This window comes from Acromyrmex echinatior, chromosome 2 (assembly GCF_024713525.1).
Source record: "Acromyrmex echinatior isolate Ae372 chromosome 2, ASM2471352v2, whole genome shotgun sequence".
NCBI lineage: Eukaryota > Metazoa > Arthropoda > Insecta > Hymenoptera > Formicidae > Acromyrmex > Acromyrmex echinatior.
Window position 1 is genome coordinate 13,508,938 of NC_141853.1, and position 24,190 is coordinate 13,533,127.

The following is a 24,190-nucleotide window of genomic DNA, read 5'->3' on the forward strand; positions in this document are numbered from 1 at the left end:
AAGTGATAAATTATATAAACAATATAGGCTAAAAAATAAAAAAATTAGAAAATTATCAAGAATTAAAAGTGGACTGAAATATTAATGTGCTGACTTACCTCTCAGGTTTTCTTTTTTTTTTTTTCCACAAAACTGCATCTATCCGCACTCAGGCTGACTGACATCTTTTTATTTTCATCGAGAAATATTTTATGTAATAAGAAAATTTATATATTTTTTTAAAATTTATACATCTATATAAAATTTATATTTAATTTATATATATATAAATTTATATACTTATAAATAATTATAATTATTTATATAATTATCTTATAAAATTTAGACAACACGTTCAAATTATCTTCAATATTTTGTGTCTTCTTTTTTCTTTTATTAAGAACACGTTTTACAAAGCAAAATCTTGTGATAGTGGAAGTTGTGGAGGCTGAATACTACAGAGTTAGTGTTGATAGATACATTTTAACAAGGTTCCGAAAAGGTGAGTGCGGATAAGGATATCGGCACATTAATATAAAAAGTACTCTTTTTTGAGTGACAGCGTGAATATTAGGCCGACACAATCATTCATTTATTCGTTCATTCATTCATTCGATCAGTCGGTCAATCTGTCGAACAGATAGATAGGCAAACATTTTTCTACATGCGCTGCACAAATACACTGCACTTTCATATGTATGCACTTGAAAGCTAAACATATGATCTGTCTACATATAATTTTCTAGTGGAAAACAGTACTAACAAAGGTCACTGATATCATTCAAAATACTTTATACAATATAAACAGATTATCGCTTGATGCAATAAACACAATAGAGCTACCTTCCTGTTAATTAAACAATTAACGATCAATATCATTAAACAACAATTTATACAATTTGTTTAATCATCGGTTCAATCGTTACGCATCATGCATAGACGCAACTTGTATTTTCCGATTTTCTAATAAGCGCACTCGTTTATGAATTTTATTTAACCATCGTTTTAATAATCGTAACAAGAAGATAGCAACGGAAGAGCTTGTCAAGGAATATAGCAAATGATACATTCGTATATAAACAGCTTCTATAATTAGATATTCCGAGGAAAAATTTCTCACGCAAAGACTACATTGCACAAAAACGTATCAACGTAGTAGAAGAAGCGACAACTTTATTATAGATATTCGATTGCAAATTTGTGTAATCGAAAGTTTGGTGATAAGTTCAATCCTCAGTGAAATTATCTTTTTATAGGATCGCGACTGTCATTATTAACAATCTGTAAATACAGTTGGATCTTATAAAATATTTATGAACGATATTGAGATATATTCAAGAAAACGAACACAATCACCCTTTTTTATATTTTAGATATATTGCGTGCGCGCGCACACACATACACGCACACGCACACGCACACGCACACGTCACACACAAGGAAGGCGCAGTTTCAAAACTTTACAACAAAAACTTCGATCACGCCACATTCTATTCAGCCGATGAAAACGTAAACGTATTATAATATGATCCTATAACAGTGGCAACTGGCAGATAAACAGACAGTTTGGCAGGCATGATGAACATAAAACCAAACATGTACACGTGACATTTAACCAGACTTTTTCTTTTATATCCTCCCCTTTCTTTCTCTCTCTCTCTCTCTCTCTCTCTCTCTCTCTCTTTCTCTCTCTCACTTTCATTCACTCAAATTCTCTTTTCCTTTCTTCCTCTCTTTTTGCCTCCATTATTCTTATTCATTCCTATTTTCTACATCCATGAAGTCCTATAATTATGTAATATAGGCTTTAGTACTCTATAATGTATGCTAAACTAGGACTACCACTACGCTGTCTAAATACAACGTAGCATTCTTAATTAATATTAGGAATATCGGCAGTGAAATTCCAATGACAGACGCGGCAGGCAGGCAATCAGTCCAGCAAAGTCTGTGGCACTTCCGCTGTTCCGGTGCATAAAACAGATAAAACTGATTGTCGGGGTGCCCCGCACGTTTAATTTTTAACACATCCAGTGTTGACACACGACTGCACGCAATGTCTACAAAGATAATGAATCAAAATTAGGGAGGGGGGGCACCCCACTGCTCGTACCGAGCAATCTCGCTTTTCTATTTCCACCATGGCACCTTCATCGTCATGTTCCACCGTTACTTGACATTGTCATCTTACTCTACTTTTTTCTTCCATTGAAAAATAATTTCTTTACAATACTTGGTGATGTGTCCATCGACGAATACAGATCGCCGCGATACCTTTGCTTGCTCGATTTGATCAGAAGCAAATCGATGTTGTGTTTGAATTGTCCGAAACGAAGATTACTAAGATTACAAATCACAAATGAAATCACAGACTTTCGTTGGTGGTTCGAATAGAGAGGGGCCGTACATTGCAATTAGAACAACGTTGTAGGCGTCATCAGGAAAAGTTTGATGAGAGGCACAGGGAACTCTTCTATTTCCCTCTGCTTTTCATTCCCATCCATTCTCCTTGATCATATGGGCAAGTTCGATTATAAATTTTCCTTCCTTATATTTCTGACTTGACTCAAACGCATGCTCCTAAAAAATATCAATAGACAATTATTAACATCGTGAACTTTTTCTTTATTTACGACTAATTTAAGATAACTAACATATTTCCATCCTAAGGTGGTTTTGCAGCACTCGCAATAGATATCAGCGACAGCGTGCAACCCAGTTAACAGAACTCGCTCCTCCGCGGGGCCGCAACCTACGTTTACCCTACGTAACATAATTATCATTTTTCCATTTCTGTCATATGTGTTCTGCATTTTATATATATATATATATCTAAAAATACGCGCGCGCACGCGCGCGCGTGTGTGTGTGTGTGTGTGTGAGAGAGAGAGAGAGAGAGAGAGAGAGTGTGTCAATCGATGTCGACACACAAAACACACAAAGAGAATATCCCCAAATTACAATCATTACTAAAACATTAGAAAATAAAGAAGAATATTTATTTCAATTTCGTTTATGTTTATAACAGAACCGTTAAAAATTATTGATTTAATCTAAAAAAAAAAAAAAAAATTTGTAAGAATGGAACATAGAAACTTTATTTTTCATTTACCTTTACAGTAGTGTTTTCCTACTGTAATAATTATTAAAATAAAACATATGTGTATATATAGTAAAGATGTTAAATATAGAAAAAAAGTATGGAATCAAATTTTAAGGAAAAATGAGTAAAATGATAAGTTCTGACTTAATAAAAAAATTATATTAATTAAAATAAAAAAAAATAAAAATAAAGTTCTAGAACATCATGTATGCATATGCGTTATAAAAAGAGATAAATGCCAATGCCAAAGATCTCAAAGTCGTTCTATTTTTACACACATTAATTATACTTACACAGAATTAAAGAGATAGGCACGACCTTGACTGCCCTGGAAGGACTGAAAATACAAAACAAACAAAATTTATATCATCAATGTACAATAAAAAGAGACATTGAGTTATGTTTCTATTATTAGTTATTATGGAACTATTTACGTTCGGGGCGAAAAGTTTTGTATGTCTGTGCTATAATAGATTCTTTTGAAATTAGCCTATTACTATTTACCAAAATATAACTGATAGTAATAATCACGTTAAAATATTTCAATCTTACAATCGTTTCGCATACTATTCGAATATCTATAATAAGTAAATTAAAATGGAAAAATTAATTAAAAGAAATCTTTTAAAATAATCCCATAACAAATATTTAATTACTTACTGTAGATATATTAGATTATAACGTTATAAAGATAAAAAATCATAAGACCTTATCTTGTATCAAACTTTGAAATATATTCGTTAATATATATTAGCTAAATCCGTTGAAAAGTTTCTTCGATGTTTACATGATCCATCGTATTCGCGATGATTAGGAATCTTCAGTCAAAAAAGAACACAAAAAAAAGTTTTAGACATAGAAACTCGATCAAGGTATGGCTTACCTTAGAGATGAGTTCGTCGTGATTGGCGAGATGAGCACGGCAGTGAATGCACGAATAAGTGCGGTGACAGGAAGGTAGATACGCTTGAAAAGTTTTCACCATGATGGCGTGTCCAAGCGAGCGAAAACACACTTCGCCCTTGCTGCTATTCTCCTCGTGTCAAGTGAAGAATATAGATCTCTTTCTTCGCCAAGAGATTTACGAGACTTTTCTTTATTTTTTACCTAGACGACACGAGATTGAATTTCTCCGAAACGCGGGGTGGTGGTGCGATAGTAGCCCCGTTCACCACCGCTTCGTGCTCCGATCAGCTGTTGAGCTGGTTCAGACAGCGCCGGTTCGGGGACACCTGTAAAGCAAGAAGATTACGATAAAGGCTAAAAAAAACGCTACGCAACGTCGATTTTCATTTCGTATCGATTCTCGCTGTAACGGGATCACGCGAGATAATTATTTTATTTTTCTTTCGCGTACGCAGACCAGTTAACCGCGCGTAAACGAGAAAGAAATTGTACCGTAAAATTTGTGACGTATACTTAATTATATTTAATTACACAATTATATATTTAATTATATGTCTCAAATATGAGTATCATGAATATAAGTTTAATAAAATGTTATTCATATTGTAAGATGAGTAGATATTTACAGTAATGATTTAACATTGGATCGGGAAGCACTGTTATAGCACGCTGCAATACACGCGTTTCGTGCCGACAGCATATCGATCGTGCCTCGTCAATTGCGCGATGAATTTGTTAGTGCCCGTCTCTAAATTGCATTAACGATGATACCTAAATTGAAATAATTAGAACACAAAAAATTAATATAGCGCGAATTAATGTAGTAATCGTCGGTCGTTTTATACATACGAAACATTTCGTTTGCAAAAATTTATTTTAAATCAATAAAAGTATTATCAACAAGTATAATAAAATTGTCGTGTATCTCTTTCTTTTGCAAAAAAAGTGACTAGCAACAAGGAGCACGATGACAGTTGCGGAAATGACATGTGAAAGAAAAGCAACGTATGCTTTCAAAACAAAGGTAATTGCATCGATGTACTGCTGCATATCGACTGATATGTACCGCCACGTGTTGGCGCGCGTTCAAACAAAGAGACAAGGACGTTATTATGAATCGTTAAAGATAAAGGCTTTTTCTGTATGCGGGACGAATAGACGCGTATATTCCGCTTATCCTTTTTTGAAGAACGAACACTTAGTAAATCCCAATCACAATCATCTTCTCACGAGATGCGTACTAACTCGAAACTGATTTCGCGACGATTCCTCGCGGAGATTCGATTTTTTTCCGACGAATTCACGAATGCGTCTTCATGCAACATCATAGACTTATTTGTTCCTTTTCTTCATGTTCGAAACTGGCTCGTTCAGATTACAAGTGAATGGGGCAGTTAGTCTTTGTAAGCGGTAATTCAACTCCATTGAACGGAAGTGTCGGAGTCAAGTATCGGAATTTGCTCGGATTCACACGAGTGGATATTAAATTCGATCCTATCCTTACCGGCGACTGACTCAACGAAGAGAGAAGAGAACGAAAACGTTTGGGAACGGGTTTCCTAACGGATGTTCGAGAACAAAGGGAGACGGGACTTTCGAGTCAATACACTAGTCAAGGTCATTGCTACTTGTTGTAGTCGCAACGACGTCTTTTTTATTCTTATCGCGGGAATATGCGTGACGACAATTGTCTCGACAGCTCGCAACGAGACTAAGCCTCGCTTCGACTTCGCGATTAAAAACTAAAAACTCGTCGAGGAAATCATTTTACTCCATCATATTCCCAGTTCACTTTTTCACAGTCAACTCCTTGTCGGATGTACTAAAATCGTATCAAATTTTATTCGACGATCCATGTAATAGTATGAACAACGAAAACAATTGTTCTTATTAAACATAAAAATCGACGGCAGGGATTGATGCTTTTGAGAAAAGATGATTCCTATGGCCTCAGACGGATCGAAGAGAAGTGAGCGAGGGGTTGACGACCGAGGACCGAAGTAGGGGGCAAAGCCCCCTAAGTTATTTATAAGTCGCCTTCTATACAAGAGAATTTACCCGAGTCGTAACCCCTTCACCCCGCATTAGCTACATTACAAACGAGGATCGAATGGACGACGAGAGCCATTGCCCTCGCGATCGTAACGCACTGATTACGGCGCAAGGATAAGAAGATGGTCGAGTCTACACGGGAGAGAGCTTCGAATTATCGTTTTCGATCTAAATCAGATCGGGTTCGATCGGAAAATATATCTGGAGAATAATGAAAGAGTTGCAAGTGTTCAAATGAAGTAATTTAATTTCGTCGCTTATATATTTCCTAGAATAATACTCGAACAAATGCAAAGAACTGTAACGAGCTCGTAATCAAGTAATTTGAAGAAATTACTATGATACAACAAGAAACATTATTGAAGAACATAAGAAAAAGAGGAGGGAATAAAGTGGTAAAGAAAAAGGCGTGGCGTTCTCCTACGCGAAAGAAGGAAGATTGCAGAAAATTTTGCAATCCTCTCGAGTCGATGCAAATGCGCAGATGCCGTAAATATTCTTTGACATTAGTTGGAAGAAAGAAGAATTTATCGAGAAGAATTTTTAACGGAAACGAATAAAGGAATACGTGTGCAACAGGGAGATGAGGAAGGTAGCGGAGCAGGCGCGCGCGGCACGAAACGGCGATTCCGTCGCGCGCAGTCAGCTGATAGCCTGCAGTCAGCTGTAAATGTACACAAAACCGTTGTCCAACAGGTTCAAGCGCCACAACGCCACGTTCGATCGGGTCGCGTGTATAAATGTCGCATCCGAGACGCCCGCACACGCAAGGACATCTCGCGAACTCTCTTCTCCCTCCTCCTGCCATTCCTCGCGAGCGCGAAGCGATCAAATTGTCGATTGTACGCGATCGATCGCACTGATACGATGAAGAGGCTTTTTAGTTACGTTTCAGAGAAATAATTGATCGTTGATTGGCGATTGTTATTGGTACGTCTGAGATGGAATCTCACTCACGTGCGTCTAGCCAAGAAAAAAATGGAAGACTTTCACGACGTAACTTAAATAAAGAGAATCGAGCATAATGATAAAGTATATGTCGTGCGTTTAATTGATTCAGATTTAATTTTGCTGTTTATCGCGCGTCCTTGTTTTCCTATTACACACCCATTATGAATAATAGATTGTTTTTTCGTTACGAAAATTACGTTCTAATCTTATACGAACTTGAGAGTTAAGCCGTATAAGCTTGGAGACGAAATGATTGTAAAAAGTTGTAATGAAAATAGTCGTGACGTATGTAACGTGACAAAATTCAAATGTCCGCGCGAACAAAACATGTCAACAATAAGACAGAGAGAGAGAGAGAGAGCGTGTATATGACCAAGATAATCGTCCCGATGTGTTTGTACGGTATTTTTTACGACATGACGCGTTGAATCAGCTGTGAATGTATACAAACAAACCGATGCGCATTATCTGGTGACAGTACGTATTCACTTCGCTTATCGTATATATACGCTTGTAAGTGTGCAAACACGCGATCTATTACGCGCGGAAGAGAAATAAACAACAAAAGGAGTAAACAGGAGCTAAGCGCGACGAATACAATCGATGTCGAGACAAGTCCATTTTGCGTACGTTGATTAAACATTTGTATCTCGATCCGAGTAAAGGTTGAAACGTTTCGCCGTTTAAAGGTTGAAACATCGTCGAGGAATTCCAAGTGTTATATCACGTCACGTAACACGTAAACACCTGCGCCTATTCAGCTCTACTCCTGAAATATCATAGACCTGTTCTGAAATATCATAGACTTTTCTTGAAGAACGAAGCAATTTCTCTCTCGCTTAGAGACACAAGTATGTATAAATATATAAAGTAGATTCGCATCGCGCTAATAGTAAGCGATACGTATCAGAGTCAGACTGCACGAAAGGCTGCACGTTGAGAAAATCGGAGCGAGAGCCATTGATAAGACGGCGGAAGAAGAATCGTGGATCGTTAAATCCGACGTGATGCTCTGGTGAGAGAAGAGATGAGCCAGAAGGAAAGCGAGATGAAACGAGGCGTAGGCGAGATGAAGTGCAGAGGCGAGGTGAAATGAGGCAAGGGGGTGAGGCGGAGCGAGACACGACGAACGAGGCAGCTGACAGGCCCCATCAGCTGAGAACGTACACAAACCCGATGCTTTAACCGCGAGGTATCCCTGGAACCCGTCGTCGTGGGTTCAAGACGTGACGACGTTTCTCGCTCTCTCTGTCGCGAGGAGGGTGTCCCTTCCCTTGCTGAGATCTCTGACGGAGATTCGAAAAACAATAATACGTAGTTGGAGACGAGTAGAGAGAGACGGACAAGTATGGAGTACGTAACTATGGTGCCAACTAGGCTGCATAATACTCGATAAGCAGAACGAGCTCGACAACGACGACGACGACGACGACGACGACGACGATGACGACGACGACGACGACTTGGTCAGAGCGAACGCGTAGCGAAGAAAATTCGTTTACTAATCGCATAAAGCGACATAAAGCACTTCGACGTCGCTCCCGCGATAGCTCTGTGTCGTCGTAGCGTCGTAGCGTCGTATTGCGTCGCGTCGCGGAGCGGAGCGTTCGTCGCGTCGTGCCGTGTCGAGGGTGTCACGAAATCGCGATAGGTTTCTCCGAGTAAACAAAAAGATATATACCGGAATAAAGTAATAAACGTCGACGGGGTGAGCTTTTCACGTACCTCCATATGCATCCGTGACCGCTGCGGCGGAGCGCGACGACGACGCGGGTTCTCGATCTTCTTCCCTCTGCCTCGCGACTCGTAACAGTCGTAACACGGATCACGGATCACGGCTGTTTCGTCTGCGTGCTATGCCACGAGCGATCACGGCGAGGACGACGGTCCGTTTTGATCATCACTAACGCGAAACGCGCACGTCGCTGCGAACGCCGTTTATCGTTTACGCCAGTTTACGCCGTACCGCTGATCGACTCGGCGTCGTTCGATTTATTTCGGTTCGTCCGCTGTCCGCAGGCGAAATCGCGCATACGATGACCCGCGCGCATGCGCCCTAAGCCGCTTACCGTTTACGGACATCACCGCTAGGCTGCGCGACGTGTCTCATTTGAAATGTCGCTTGATTGCGCTTCATGTCGCAAATCGGCCATACGGCCTGATACGACATTATGACCGGACTCTGTTCCAGAGTGTCCCAGCGTTATACGCTGCTTCCTTTTTTTTCTCCCTTTATTAAAAACTGCGATCAATTTCTTTTTGTACTTCATCGCGATTTTGTCACTATACATATGCATATGTTTAAATCAATATTTATATCATTTCCATCTTTTTTATTTATCCTTTTATTTTTTTTTTTTCAAAGAAATATCTGAATCTTATTCAGATTTAGAAAATTACGTGGAACTTGTTTTATTTATTATCTTATCGTCTTATTTTTCTATTCCGTTATTTTAGAACGTAAGGTATATTTTATTTCGATCCCAGCATCAAAGCGAATTTTATTTTATTACTATGAAAAATTTAGAATCCGACCTTATACCAATAATTCACGTTGATAAATTTGCTTTCTATTGCGATTTGCATAAAACTATTTTTTTAATTCTTATGTTACTTGTAGTACAAGTGAAAAGAATTTTTTAACGCGAGACTGGCATTTAGGTGACGTTATAGCATAGATAAATGACGTATAGGCTGTAGGCACGATTATAATTTCACGCATAATTTCACGATAACGGTGTGATGATGATTCATGAACTTGACGTTTGCGAAATATCGATATGTAAATATCGAATTATTTAAAATATTAAACGCTCTTACGAAATTGCATACATAATTGATTCTCCATGCAATATGTAATGAGATGTCCCTATTCTTTAAAAAGATTTACAAAGAAAATATTGCATAAACAATTGTTTTTTTGTTCCAAACGCGATGCTTTTTTATCTAGGTCTGATAGCACAATGCAGGTTTTTCAACGAGATCCGTCGTAAATAATATCCCATACATATACACACACACGCACACGCACACGCACGCACACAGCAAAGACTTCCAGGGGACATCCTAAGGACGTCCGTATATATCTTCGAATGTCCTAAGGACATCCCCAGAATGTATCTCGGATACATTTGTGTGCTGTATGGGATAATAATATAATATAACTACAGTGGAAGTACTATCTTGCGACTTTTTAAAGAGAATTTATTTCAGATTTTGTAATACCGAAGCTTCCTATTATTTTGATTAATGCATATTTTTCTTCACACACTATTCATATTACCATTTTCATACAATTCTGATGTGATGAAAAGCGTGCATTTATTGATATTTTTTACGAGAAATATGGTGTCGATTTTTCATAGAAAATTTAAATAACAAGATATTCTAATTTATTTTGATTTAAAAAAAATTGAAGATGCAAATAAAAAAATATGTGAAACTTTATGTATTATTTGTTTAGTTTAAAATGGATTTTATTAGAATTAAAATTCGAGGATATTATAGGAATGCTCAGCGATTTGTAAAATTGTAGTAAATAATAAATTCATAATAAATAATAGTGTTCCTTGACATTCTAACATTAATTAACACCAAATTTCACGCATTATATCTATTTTGTCAACTTTAGTATATATGTTTTTTATAAAACGACAAAAAATATATATCGATTTGTGTATTAAAAAAAATTTTAGATTAATAAAAAAATTGTATAATTTGAATCTTTTTTTCATATATAGTTTTTATACATTAATAAAAATAAAATACATATGTGTACGAACTTTATTTTGATCGATTTGACTTTAAAATTATGTGTATATGTATAATTAATCAAGCGTATATATGATTCATGTATTATGATTCATGCGATATGTACTTACTTTACATACCGATGTAATGTGTCCACAGTATATTCTGTCTCTTTTTCTTGAGCGTTATGTTATTTAATAAATTTTAAATAAAAAAGGAAGACGAGATGATTTAAAAAAAAGTTTTGAACTTTCAATATGTGAGCTGAAAGAAAAAAAAAAAGAAATATTAACATTTACAATTTTGTTTGAGATAGAAAGCGGCAGAAAAGCTGGCATTGATCACATACAAATTTGCACTTTAAATTTTATACAGTGATGGCAAAAAGTCCCGGAACGGTCAAATATTTCGAAAACCATCGGTATTTAAAAAAAACGCTGAAACACGTGAAACGATTTTTCAAAAAATCTATCTTGATGGTGTAGTAAAATCCAAAACACTAAGCATTGAAAACATTACAATCATTTTTCGCAGATTGTAATCGTATCTGTTATATGAAAAATGGTTCTCGCAAGTGAAAATGACTTTCGCGACCTATAAGCGTCTTGGTTTACCAAGAATAGTAAAAGCTGATTTTGTTTCGACACTATAGGTATTGACACAAACTACTTACAAATTGTACTTCATTTTTAATTCAAGTTGCAAAATCATTATTTTATAATAATTTTGCATTTATTTAAAAATGCCACTAAGTATTACCGACCGAATTACAATCCTTAGAATGCGCGGTTTTGGTGACCAAATTCGATCTTACGAAGCAGTCGCAAATTTGTTTAATGACACCTATCCGGAGCACTATCCAATTTCTAAGTCTACTGTTTATCGCACAGTTTCGCGATTTGAAAGAACAGGTTCTGTTGAAGATGAACCCCGATCTGGAAGACCAAAAACTGCTAGCAACGACGATACAGCATTAGTTCTTCAGAGTGTTATTGAAAATCCAAATAAACCTCCGTCTAAAATTGCGCAGGAATGCGACATTAGTCGAAAATCTGTGACAAATATCTTAAGAAAACATCATTATCACCCGTATAAAATAAAACTCGTGCAGGAATTATCAAAAGATGATTATGACAGGAGAGTTGAGTATTGCGATGAAATGATGACGCGTGTTCAGAATAATCGTCAGTTTTTATATTGGGTTTGTTTTTCCGACGAGGCTACTTTTGAATTAAACGGATCTGTAAACCGACAAAATTGTAGATATTGGTCAGATAGTAATCCGCGTTGGATGAGAGATTCTCATACTCAGAATCCTCAAAAAGTAAACGTTTAGGCTGGAATATTGGGTGATCGTATCATAGGGCCATTCTTTATTGATGGAAACATTAATTCAGAAAACTATTATACGTTCGCCTTTTGACTGCTCAAATCGTATCATGTCTACAAAACATAACAGGAGATGCATTTGAAAATGTTTGGTTTCAGCAGGATGGTGCATCAGCTCATTATGCCACGACAACGCGTAATTTTCTAAACCAAACATTTATTAATAAATGGATTGGTAGAAGAGGTAGAGAGGAAAATTGAATGGCCACCAAGATCTCCAGATTTAACGCCACTAGATTTCTTTTATTGGGGTTATCTAAAAAGCAAAGTCTACGAAACAAAACCAGCGAATCTTGACGAATTAAAGGCTCGAATTGTTGAAGTGTCGAATTTAATTACGCCAGAAATGCTTCAAAACGTAAGGGAGAGTACGTACAATCGATTAGCACATCAAGAGGTCAATGGATGTCAAGAGGTTAATGGATATCAATTTGAGCATTTGTTGCATTAATTATTGCACGCAAAGTGAGAGGCAAGGGGACTCACTTAAATTAAGCACCCCGAAGAGATGTAAATCTGACCGTGCAACCTCCACGTGGTACATCTCGGGTAATGCTGATGCCGGCAGTAGTTCCGACTCATATTACCATTATAAGATTTTACTACACCATCAAGATAGATTTTTTGAAAAATCGTTTCACGTGTTCCGGTGATTATCGAAACACTAAACTTTTTTAATGTTTCTGACTAAAAAATTTTCAAAATTGCATTTTCCCGCCAAAAGTGAACGCAGCGCCCTCTATGCGGAGTGTTTTGGATTCGTCTTGAGAAGACCTTTCAAATGAGCCCCCACTCGACCTATGTTGCCATTTAAGATTTTCGACCCCCCTCGTGCCCCACGTGCCCCCTTAGGGGTGGGGGGTCTTAACCCCCCTCAAAAGATAGATTTTTTGAAAAATCGTTTCACGTGTTTCAGCGTTTTTTTTTAAATACCGATGGTTTTCGAAATATTTGACCGTTCCGGGACTTTTTGCCATCACTGAATATACGGATATATTACGGATATCGATACGGCAGCGTTTTACGTTATTTAAAAAAAAAAAGAAAGAGATACGTATTAAAACTATGTAGGAAATCTTTATTTGCATTTCTTCCGATTTTCTAGCTATATTATTAAGTAATATACTCTTGCTGACAAAAATTAAATTTGCATTTTACTAAAAGAGCTCGCTAAGCAATCTCACACGTAACTGCACGCGACGCGCACTTTATTATCATGGAGAAAATATTTTGATCGAAAAAGACAATTAAGCACGTGGAAAGGCTTCTTGGGATCCTAAATGCGAAGTGCAAGTATAAAAAGATTAGTACATGTATTGAATACATGTATTAATCTTATATAACTTTACTAATGTAAAACTAATATATGCATTTTAATTTTTTGTATATAAAGTTAAGATCATATATGGCGTCCATACGTCGCGTTAACTCCTCACGAAAAACATTTACATCCATTTATTGATATTTGGATCTTATAAAACCGGGATTCTTACGTATTTCTAAAATTTAACGAACAATTTGCTCGTATTATTTAAACGTAAAAATATAAATTGCGCGGGGCTAAAATGCTATCTTGTATAGTTCTAAGCTTTAAAAATGCTTCATAAATGCGCAATGTCTGCCACCCTCTCTCCCTTTGCCAAAACTGTTTACAGAATTTTCCCCTTTTTCTGTTACTCTCTTACTGTTCATACATTGATTATTTCCTTTCAATTACCATCGCACAAATACATTGATTGAGAAGGATAACAACAAAGCAGCGATACACGGCGAACTTATTTTTTTTTTATCTTGATTTATTCAATATGTGTTTTCTTATAAAGTGACGTCCTACTAAATAAAAGTAAATGAAAAAATCACCAAACATAATAGTTAATATGTCCATTAAAATTCTTCTTCTCGTTAAGGCAACTAATTTGTTTTAGTCTCATTTTACATGTCTAGAGTATATATATATATATATTTATATATTTATATATTTTTATATTTGTATATTTATAAAGTATATGTAAAACACTAATATATGATTATTTTTATTTTTGTTATACAAGCCTTATATTAATTAGAATATAGTGTATATATATGTATATCATTTGTATATTCCTATTCTTGTAATAAAATTGATTATTATTTTTGAATCTAGAGATAATAAATATATATCTAACGTGTATTGTTAGTACAAGAGAAGTGTGTGCAGAGGGTGGCAGCAGGGTGCGCATTTGGGAGTGCTATTGTTTCAAGGACTCTCCAGTCCCTCATCTTTATACCGTCTCACATGGTGACATTCAACTGTATTGCTTTAGCGTCCACGGAACATGCTTGCTGTTGCTGCGTCTGTTGCTGCTGCTGCTGCTGTTGCTGCTGCTGTTGCTGCTGCTGCTGCTGCACTTGTTGTTGCACCTGCTGTACCTGCTGCTGTATTGCCTGTAGTTGAATCGTTTTCGTATCGACAGAACACGTTTGCTGTGGTTGCTGTTGCTGCTGTACTTGTTGCACTTGCTGTTGCTGTTGTTGCTGCTGCTGTTGAACTTGTTGTTGCTGTTGCGCTTGCTGTTGCACTTGCTGTTGTTGTTGCTGCTGCTGTTGCTGCTGTTGCGCTTGTTGAGCTGCAGCTTGGGCAGCTTGCCTTTGTTGTTGCCTGAGTATACTTGGTGGTGGATCCATATGCTGACGTTGATGTAGTAACAAATGATTTTTTTGGAAGAAAGCTTTGCCGCATTTATCGCATATGTGTGATCTTATATGGCAACTGCCGTCTGTGTGACGTCGTTGATGTTGTGACAAGCCGTGTTTTTGTGCGAAACCACGGCCGCAATCAGGACAAATGTGTGGCTTAGGTTTTGGTCCTGTACCTACTGGGGGCGATGTTTGTGTCGCACCATGCATATGACTCACACCTGGCGTTCCTATCGGCCCGTTCATCTAAAAATACATTATTTATAATTTGCATATTTCACATTTTAAACACAGATTGTTACAATTATTAATGATACAATTATAATTGAGATACTGAGGTATCTTTAATGTTAAAAATAAAAAAATATGAAATTTGCCAAATTTCATTATTTGAAGATATTTTTAAGTATTATATTAGTATATAGTGATGATTACTTGATGTGCTCCTGGAGTGTTCGGGGTAAGAAAATGTGCTGGAGTTTGCTGAAAGGCAGCTGCTAACCCACAAAGGTCCGTTACAAGTGTTCGATCGCCAGTATGTAACCTTTGGTGCAAATTTAGAGCTTCTCGATTTGGGAACTCCAGCCCACATTCTCTGAAATAATAATCATTTATTAAGAATCGTTTGTTTTACTAGAAAGAAAATGACCGTACTTATAATATCACAGAATGAATATATATTTGAATTATATAATTTTTTTTCACCTATTTCTAACACACTAATAAAGAGAGCTAGATATTTATCTCTTACAATTTGTCAAACATATAAAAATTTTGAAAGATGTTTTGTTATAAGCAATATTAATATATATTACATAAATCATGTTTACATGTACTAAACTTTTTCTGATAGCTTAAATTCTTAACATGAAATCATAAATAAAGGAAAATTGGATTCAATTCAATTTGTCTTAATATCATATTTTATATCACAATTATGTTCAATAATTCAATTTTATAACATTATATATTTTGAATTCGACATATGCATTGTCAAATTTGTCTCAATATACATTTTATATGTATATACACATTTCACAGTATACGTAATTATTACTAAAAAAATACTATGAAATCGCTGAACACAGACTCTAGAAAAGTTTATAACATAGATTCTTATAAAGTTTATAACAATTTCACACAGCATACTCTCAATAGCAACTAGAGTTGTATTACGATGTAAGATGAGAAGAATTATCTTAAGATAAAATTAAAAAATTACTACAAGTTATATACGATGTCTCACCTGCATGTGAGAGATTTTTCATCCGTATTTGCATTATTATTGTGAATCTTAGAATGAGCGACCAGGTCTGCTTTCCGAGGGAATGCTTCTCCACAAACGGTACAAGCGAAAGGTGTCTCGCCTGTATGTAAACGCATATGAGCTAAAAGTGTTCTCTTCTGCAGAAATTCCTTTCCACAGACAGTACACGAATGTGGAACTCTGCCATGTAGCCGACCATGATTAACTAGCTCAAACTTCCTTTGAAAAGTTGCACCGCAATCGTGGCAAACAAATGGATGTAAACTGCCATGGAAGCGTGAATGCATAGTAAGATGATCCTTTTGCGAAAACGACTCCCCGCACTCTTCGCAAACGTAAGGTCTTTCTCCCGAGTGGAACTTACTGTGCGTCACTAGATGACGCTTTAGAGGAAATGCTCTTCCGCATTCTTGACAGACAAACGGCCGTTCCCGCGTATGCACGCGAGTATGTGTTACAAGATGATGTTTGAGAGTGAACGATTTTTTACATTCGCGACATTGATACGGTCTTTCGGCGCTATGCAATAGTAGATGCGTATGAAGACAATGTTTGTGCGCAAAACTCTTGCCACAATGAACGCAAATGTGCGGTCGTTCTCCAGTGTGAACTCTGGCGTGTGTCGTAAGATGATGCTTGAGAAGAAAGGATTTGCCACATTCTGAACAAGAATACGGTCGTTCTTTCGGTACACGGACCTGACTCCCCATATCCTGTTGCTGTTTGACTTTCGTCTCAATTTGCGTAGTATTCACATGAGTCAAAACGTGCCCAAAATGGGCAGTATTGTCTGTCTGACTTGTCGCAACGTTATTCGCTGCATTGGCTTGATTAGACGCAGCGGCTGCTCTCTTCATTAATATCTCATTGCACTCTTCTGCCGTAAGCTGCAACGGTCCAAGCGGTGTCATGAAGTGCTTACTCATGGCATGCTTGTCGGCTGTAGTAAAAACTAAGGTGTTTGAGAATAAGGAAGGTGGAGGTGTGGGATGTGCTGCATCGCAATTACATCCCCCTTTGTCACAGGTTAATGAAAATACATCGTGATGCTTTTTAGTACGGACGTGAGTGCCGTGGGTTGTTTGATTATGCGCTCCACCCGTATGGCCATGATGTGTAGTAGGGGTTTGCTGACAACTCTCATTCATCGTAAACATTTGCCGACGATGAGTGGTAGTGGCAACCTTGGCTGGCTTAATGTCGACTTGTATCTTTTGACTGGAACCTTGATCCTGATTATTGTTGACAGCGTAACTGATATTGGTGGCGAGTTCACTCTGGGCATTCTCTCGGGTTTCTGTCCCTGGCCCACCAAAGGACCAAGCGTACCCGAATCCTGCTCCTGCATTTCCAGGAGTGGTACACATGGTCGTGAAGCTATTGATAGTTGGGTGAGTCTGGCTGGACGCGGCACTCGTGCGTTGTTCCGTGTCTTCTGTCAATGCATTTTCCGCGCCAGCCCTTTCCACTATAACAAATTGATCGGTGGGAAATATTTTGAGAGGTTCCAAGTAAACGTACCCGTCACGCTCCAGTATCTCGGCCTTGGAGGTAAAACATGAGAATCATATCTATGCCAAGAACGGCCGTAGAAGAGGATGATTGAACTGGACGCTTGAACTGGATTCGGTAGCTGTGGCTATAGCTCCGGTTCCGGCTCCGGCTCGGCGGGCTACATACACAACAAGGCTGTAAAGTGATTAATCTCTACAGTTTGAGGATGCAATATATTCCCGAGGCGCTTACTCCGTTCTCGGGGGACATTAATCGAGACCGGGCCTGTGCGAGACTAGTCAAGAAGCCGCAGTCAGCCGTACCTGCCGTACGTCGGCAATATTGGACCAAGGCGGCCGTAAACTCTTTTCAAAACGTGTTTCCGCCGATCTACGAGTTGTTTTCGTAGCGTTGTCGCGCCACTGTACAGCAATAGAAGGAAGCACGCCGCACGGCTCTTCTATGTGTTGGAGACCATAAGAAGGTTTCCTCGTTTTCGGGCCCGCGGCCACGGCGTCCACGGGTCTTGAAAGACAACCTCCACCTTCCTCCCGCGGCGCTCCCACACTCTCACTCGTGCTTCACGCACTTTTTCCACCTTTCGCGCTCACGGGACTACGTTTTCACTTGAACGCGCGCACAGCCGACGGTCATTAATTTTACATAATTGCATATTTTATTGTCCATACAAACTAGCCTCACATATCGGCCATTTTATTTGTAAACTACCAAAAAACAATGTTGCCAATGTACGCGTGATTTTGGAGGGAGCGGAGTCACCGATAGCGTCGCCGAGCGCTTCCGTGATGGCAGCACTTTTCCTTGTTTGCCAATTATGCCGACGGCGCGACCATTTTTCCGCCATATTCGAACGCAACTTCTTATAAACCTTCCCGCTTACATTTTATTTTATCGCTATCTTTAGCTATTTTTCTTATTATTTTTCTCTGAATTTTTGTAACTTTCATATAAATATGTATCAATAGACTACCAATTATATTCTTCCTTATTTCCGGAATTATCACTTTTCTATATAATGTAAACAAACTATATATGCACCTACACGATACTAGTACGCATGTCCAAAATCGGACATGCGAAACATATTGTATTATCATTAAAACATCTTAATAACATCTTTAAAATGTCTTATGGCGTAATTTTGGATGCATATTGTCTAGAAATAGACATAATTCCTTCTCTTTCTCTTTTTCTCGATCTTTTTTTTTATTTTTTAAACAGGTGCGCTATAAATACTATGCATATATTTGCATCATGCAGTTACATTTTTTTAAATAACTATAATATTGGGTCATCTAAAAAGTATCCGCGGTTTTTTGTCACTAGATGTGTGTTGATGATCATATATCTAGTAACAAAATACCGCGGATACTTTTTAGATGACCCAATATATTGTAAATTATATATTTTGTGTATATAAAAATATTGCGCGAATAATATAATTGAAATGAAAAGTGAATATGTAAAACATATTTGAGTTTGATTATCTTCGATTAAAAAAATTTTGATAAAAAAACAGACAACGCGATATTTGATTGAGAGATTTTGTGGGGAAATATTTATCGTACAAAAATTTATTTTTTACAACAAATTTTTTCTAGACTAATAAATTTTTATTGAATTTTGATACGTATGACTTTAAAACAAAATTAATAAATTTTTAATATTTAAAACAGATATAACCTGTCAAATTTTAAATAAATAATAAATCTTATTTTTTATCTTTATCTTATTTAACAGGAAACATTTTTTAATTTATCCTTTGATAATAAGAGACGCAAAATGTTAAGTATAAGTTTACTAAATAAATTTATTAAATAAATTTGTTGAAAAAAATTTTAACATCCGTTTAATCAATTTGAAGGAATAAAATTTTAAATAAATAATAAATCTCCTTATTTTTTATCTTTATCTTATTTAACAGGAAACATTTTTTAATTTATCCTTTGATAATAAGAGACGCAAAATGTTAAGTATAAGTTTACTAAATAAATTTATTAAATAAATTTGTTGAAAAAAATTTTAATATCCGTTTAATCAAATTTGAAATAGGAATAATGAGAAAGTTTGCCCGTTAACATAGTCCAGTGTAGTGTGTTATACGTCGTGCCAATGAATAATTTTGGCGGTAGAATACGAGTTGGTTCACGATCAATAGGTGATCAATATCAAAGATAGACGTCAGCGTTAGCGATTACGCCGATCGTTTTCGTCATTTACAGCCAGTATGCGACGAATTATGAGACGTAGCGGTCTCTAGGTGATACGAGGACAGAAACAGTTTCATCGGACGGCTGGTCATCGCCGGCGCTAGTAGCGCGAACTCAGCAACTGATAAGCAAGCCTGCTCGTTAATGGTCCGGCATCATAGCTTGGCAAAAAGCCAATATATGCCGTTAGAATGAGAATCTTATATAGTTTACATTCTCATTCTCCCATATTCTAACTTCTACCTTTGTACATTAACATGGACATACTCGTATATCTCGCAATTGATAAATATATTAGGTGTTGGAATTAATTCGTAGCGTTTTTTAATGAAAGAATGTTATTTATTTCACATGAGCATTAAAAAATACATTAATGAAAGTACTTCCCATCACTTGTAAAACGCTACGAATTAATTCCAACACCTAATATGTAACTTTTAAAGGTCATCAGATACCATAAATGTACCGTAAAAATAATGATTATAATGTATTGTAGCTTAAAAAATTAAAATCTTCTTTTTAATACATAGATATATAGATATATGTATATTTTTGATGTCCAGAAATTCAACAACAATTAGGTAACTATATATTTATCTTTATCAGAAATATTTTCTGCGCTGTATCATTTTTATTGTTGCGATTCGTTATTATTTAATTCTTAATTTATTCAATAGCGACAATACGGTTAATAATGATTCCAATTGTTTTTACAACGTTTCTGCAACAGTATCACGAGATAGAGACTTTAGCAGCTTTCACAATGCATTTGTGTCTGAATAGTAACTATTTCCGGCAGAGCGAAAAATGCATAGCCGCTTAAAGCGTGTATATAGCAGCAAAGTGCGACGGCAGATGCGTTATTTATGTAGCGGTTCGCTAAGTACGTTTCGTTGTGTGATACCTTCGATTCTGACGATCGGGGGTTACGGATCGCCGACGAGGGGTGGTGTATCCTCTGTATTCTCTCTTTTTACAAGGAAGAGCCGGCGCAGAGAAGCGGGGTGGAGGACCCGAATCCTGAGGCAGTGGACCGTGAATGCGATACCAGCTTCACGTAGTGCGTCGGTGTAGGAAGGGGAGAGGTGCCGTCAAACAACCGTTCGTCGATCGTCCCTTCTCGGTACACTCATACTCATCCCTAGCTTCGTCCTCCTCGCGTCAGCAGCAGGGGGTGATTTGTACGTATCAATTATGTCTTCCCGCTGGTCCCCAAGGGACCATCGATGACGTCGCTATCTCTCTTACATCGCGATCCAATGATCCAATGATTTTCATGATCATTTTGGGATTTTAACGTTTATCAAAGTCGTTCGAGGTATTAATTCAACAATAACAAATACTCTTTATATTTGCTTATTCAAATTAAGATAAAGGAAAATTTTACAATATTTCCAGATCAAAGAATTTATTGAAATTAAATAAAGAAATTAAATTCCTCCGGAGAACAAATACAATTAGTTAAATGCCATGTTTATGTCTAAAGTAAAGAACTTTAATAGCTTTAGTGTAAGCTTAAGTAATATGAATATTTTTGTTGCACATGAGAAAGATCATATTTCTAGAAATATATAATATCAATTCTTTTGTAACACATTAATCTTATATTTATCTGTTCGATGAAATATGATAATAGTTTCTCGAGTAATGGAAGAAACTGGCCGGCATCCTTTTTCTAGCTTAATTAAAAGATGATTACCTAATGAGGGTCATCGATGTTTTTTGGATTCCAATCTTGAGTCAGGTCTACACACAGGGTGTCCTAACATTATCGTTATAGTCTTTTTAGCTCTATGAATTTTATATCAAGAATTTATATTTTAATTATAACATTAATTCTTTCATTAACGTTGCGATAGTTTAGAAATGTTATATTTGAAAAAATATGCGTATTCTATATTGCATTTGTAATATTTGTTTATGAGTATTTTATGATAATCATCGAATTTCGTGTTGTAAAAGATGCCTGTGTTAGCTGTCATTTATATAATATGTTCCAATATGCGCATCTTAGTGCGAAAGAAGCTGCAAAAAGAGAACCAGAGAAGAATTAATCATACATTTTACTAAATATATTTTTTGCCGTATCAATACACATTAAATGTCTGCATGAAAATTCGCTTTATAGGCACGATTGAAATCGCATTAGGATTATATTCCCCAAGAGTACTCTAACAGCATATTATACATACCGGCACACCGGTACTGTTCGTTTGAAAATCTACTCGTCTACAGGGACTTGCCATTGGAAATGCTTTTTCTATTCTCTCGAGAGAATGCGACATTGGCTCCTTTGATCTGGTGAACGAGCTAACTTTCAAGCTTTTGGAAGTAGCATGAAGCATACAGATGGTTATGATAATAATAATAATTTGATCTTCAGTCTCCAGTGGTCCTGGCTTCTTCGCTCGCGTTTGCATACCAACGCATACACACACACACACACACACACACACACACACACACACACACACACACACACACACACACAGAGTCTACACTAACTCACGCGTATTGCAACGTACACGACTGTGTGAAGCTGACGACTCTCAGGGTCGATTGTGGACAATACGAGCGGATGGAGTAGCTTCGAAATCGATCGAGAATTAATCCGGCGCTATCGCGTCTTGCAACTGTTGTCCCATTGTCTCATCGCAAACTAAAATGAAAGGACGGAAGGGAGAGAGATGCGGATAAATTGCTGGAGCAAGATGGTCGAATTTTCTCCCTTCTTTTCCTCCTTCTTTATTTGAGAATTTCGGCGTTTCTTCAAAATTTTTACGCCTACTCTCCCTCTTGTACTCTGCAGTCTCGATTCTGTAAAATTTCGAGCTCTCATTATAGCGTTTCGTTTAGCATTCGCCAAATTCTTCTTATTTATTGTACTCGTCAGCAAAAACAGCTTAACATCAAAGTAAAGTTTTATGTTTCTGCCTCTGAAGAAGTAATAATCAAAGAAAAGATTGTCCCTCACTTTATAGCAATTATATCGCGGCTTTTGTAGAATTAACCGCGTCTATCGCTTACAGCACATCATTTGACGCAAACCAGGGACCACGTCCCTTCCTCTTCTTTAACGCCTCGACCACTTGTGGTTTCAACTACCTTCGACGATCCTTCCTAGCAGCGAGTGCCGAGTGTGGCGAGAATTATGTAATTATTGTACGGTAATTGTCGCGAAAAATGGCGGCTGCCTGACTTAAGTGTCGAAAGCAGCCAGAAAAAGGGGTCAACTCTATGACTTGCTGACGGGATATCTTTATGAGAGTGTAGGTCGCTTCAAGTTTTCATCTATGTGCATTATTAAATTAATTTATTATAATAGTTATCATTAAAATATTTAAATAAAAATTTCAATTTATAAAAATAGATCAGTTAACAAACTTAATCATTGCAATTTGGTCGAAAAAAACTTTTACATATTAATTAGTCACACATATATATGTGTGCGTGTATATACGATATTCTAAGAGAGGATTGCATTTCCTTTCAATTGCGGATCGGTATTATCTAGCTCACTACCAGATTCGTAACGGTGATTAGCAAGGAAGCGTTCAAACGCTTTCGATGCTGTCCAACAGAAGGCCGAGAGAAGGTCTTCGGCGTTTGAGACTAGAACAACGGGAATAAGTTTGGTCCAGCTTGCTTTACCTTCCTCAGGATCATATATATAAAGACGGTGACTCGTTCGCGAACCCTCGAAAGCCGAACAATCGCGTAGGGCAGGAATTACCTCCTTACTCACAGACCCTCGTCTTCCTCTACCCTTCGCTTCGCCTTCTCGCCTTTTACGTCGCCGTAAGTCCTTTTCTTCTGTTACACCTCCTTTTGAATTGTACACTAGGCGACATATACCCTCGTACCTAAAATTAGTCACTTTTACTTCATACACTCATATAACTTACAATTAGAATGTATATCGTGTATTAACTGTTGTGAAAGTATTTAAAACCTATTTTGATTTCTACATTAACTTAATGTCGTATACAATTTTTTTATGTTATGTTCAATTTTATATATTAAATAGAGAGAGAATTGCTTAAAATTCTTATAATACAATTTCAAATTATAATCGATTTGAATATAACAAATTTAAATAATATCCATAACTTCACAAACACAGAAATATATACCTAATATACTCTTTCTCACGCTATAAACTGCCCGCACCTTTTCATCCTTCAACGGTGCCGGAGTCATAACTACAAGGGCTACAATAGATAGAACCCACTGCCTTTTCTCTGCCACTTATTCGTTCCGCCAAATGACTTTGACCGTTGCGATTTCACGCGCTTAAATTGTCGAATAGATTCACAAAAAATACGAATCTTTATGATTCAAACACATCTTACGTCGCACCATCAATTCTTTTCCAAGAACTACTTTTTTCAA

General features: G+C 36.9%; 3 protein-coding genes across 4 annotated transcripts; 1 reads left to right on the forward strand and 2 right to left on the reverse strand.

Moving 5' to 3' along the window:
- Nucleotides 1-339: 339 nt before the first annotated feature.
- On the reverse strand, nucleotides 340-9,053 carry Ypel (Yippee-like). Its single transcript, XM_011065794.2, has 5 exons — nucleotides 8,717-9,053; nucleotides 3,966-4,314; nucleotides 3,376-3,419; nucleotides 2,634-2,742; nucleotides 340-2,559 (listed from the first exon to the last, which is right to left on the reverse strand). Exons 2-5 carry the CDS (start codon nucleotides 4,065-4,067, stop codon nucleotides 2,470-2,472), a joined length of 345 nt encoding a protein of 114 aa, XP_011064096.1. The 5' UTR covers nucleotides 4,068-4,314; nucleotides 8,717-9,053; the 3' UTR covers nucleotides 340-2,469.
- A 2,469-nt stretch (nucleotides 9,054-11,522) lies between these two features.
- On the forward strand, nucleotides 11,523-12,077 carry LOC147910520 (uncharacterized). The gene has a single exon (XM_087403692.1). It carries the CDS (start codon nucleotides 11,523-11,525, stop codon nucleotides 12,075-12,077), a length of 555 nt encoding a protein of 184 aa, XP_087259818.1.
- Nucleotides 12,078-13,570: 1,493 nt separating this feature from the next.
- On the reverse strand, nucleotides 13,571-18,313 carry LOC105151849 (uncharacterized). 2 transcript variants are annotated; one of them, XM_011065793.2, is made up of 4 exons: nucleotides 17,820-18,313; nucleotides 16,053-17,745; nucleotides 15,242-15,401; nucleotides 13,571-15,052 (listed from the first exon to the last, which is right to left on the reverse strand). In XM_011065793.2, exons 2-4 carry the CDS (start codon nucleotides 17,438-17,440, stop codon nucleotides 14,402-14,404), a joined length of 2,199 nt encoding a protein of 732 aa, XP_011064095.2. In that variant the 5' UTR covers nucleotides 17,441-17,745; nucleotides 17,820-18,313; the 3' UTR covers nucleotides 13,571-14,401. The 2 variants fall into 2 exon arrangements, with proteins under 2 accessions (XP_011064095.2, XP_011064094.2); XM_011065792.2 differs by having other exon boundaries at nucleotides 16,053-18,313.
- Nucleotides 18,314-24,190: the final 5,877 nt, after the last annotated feature.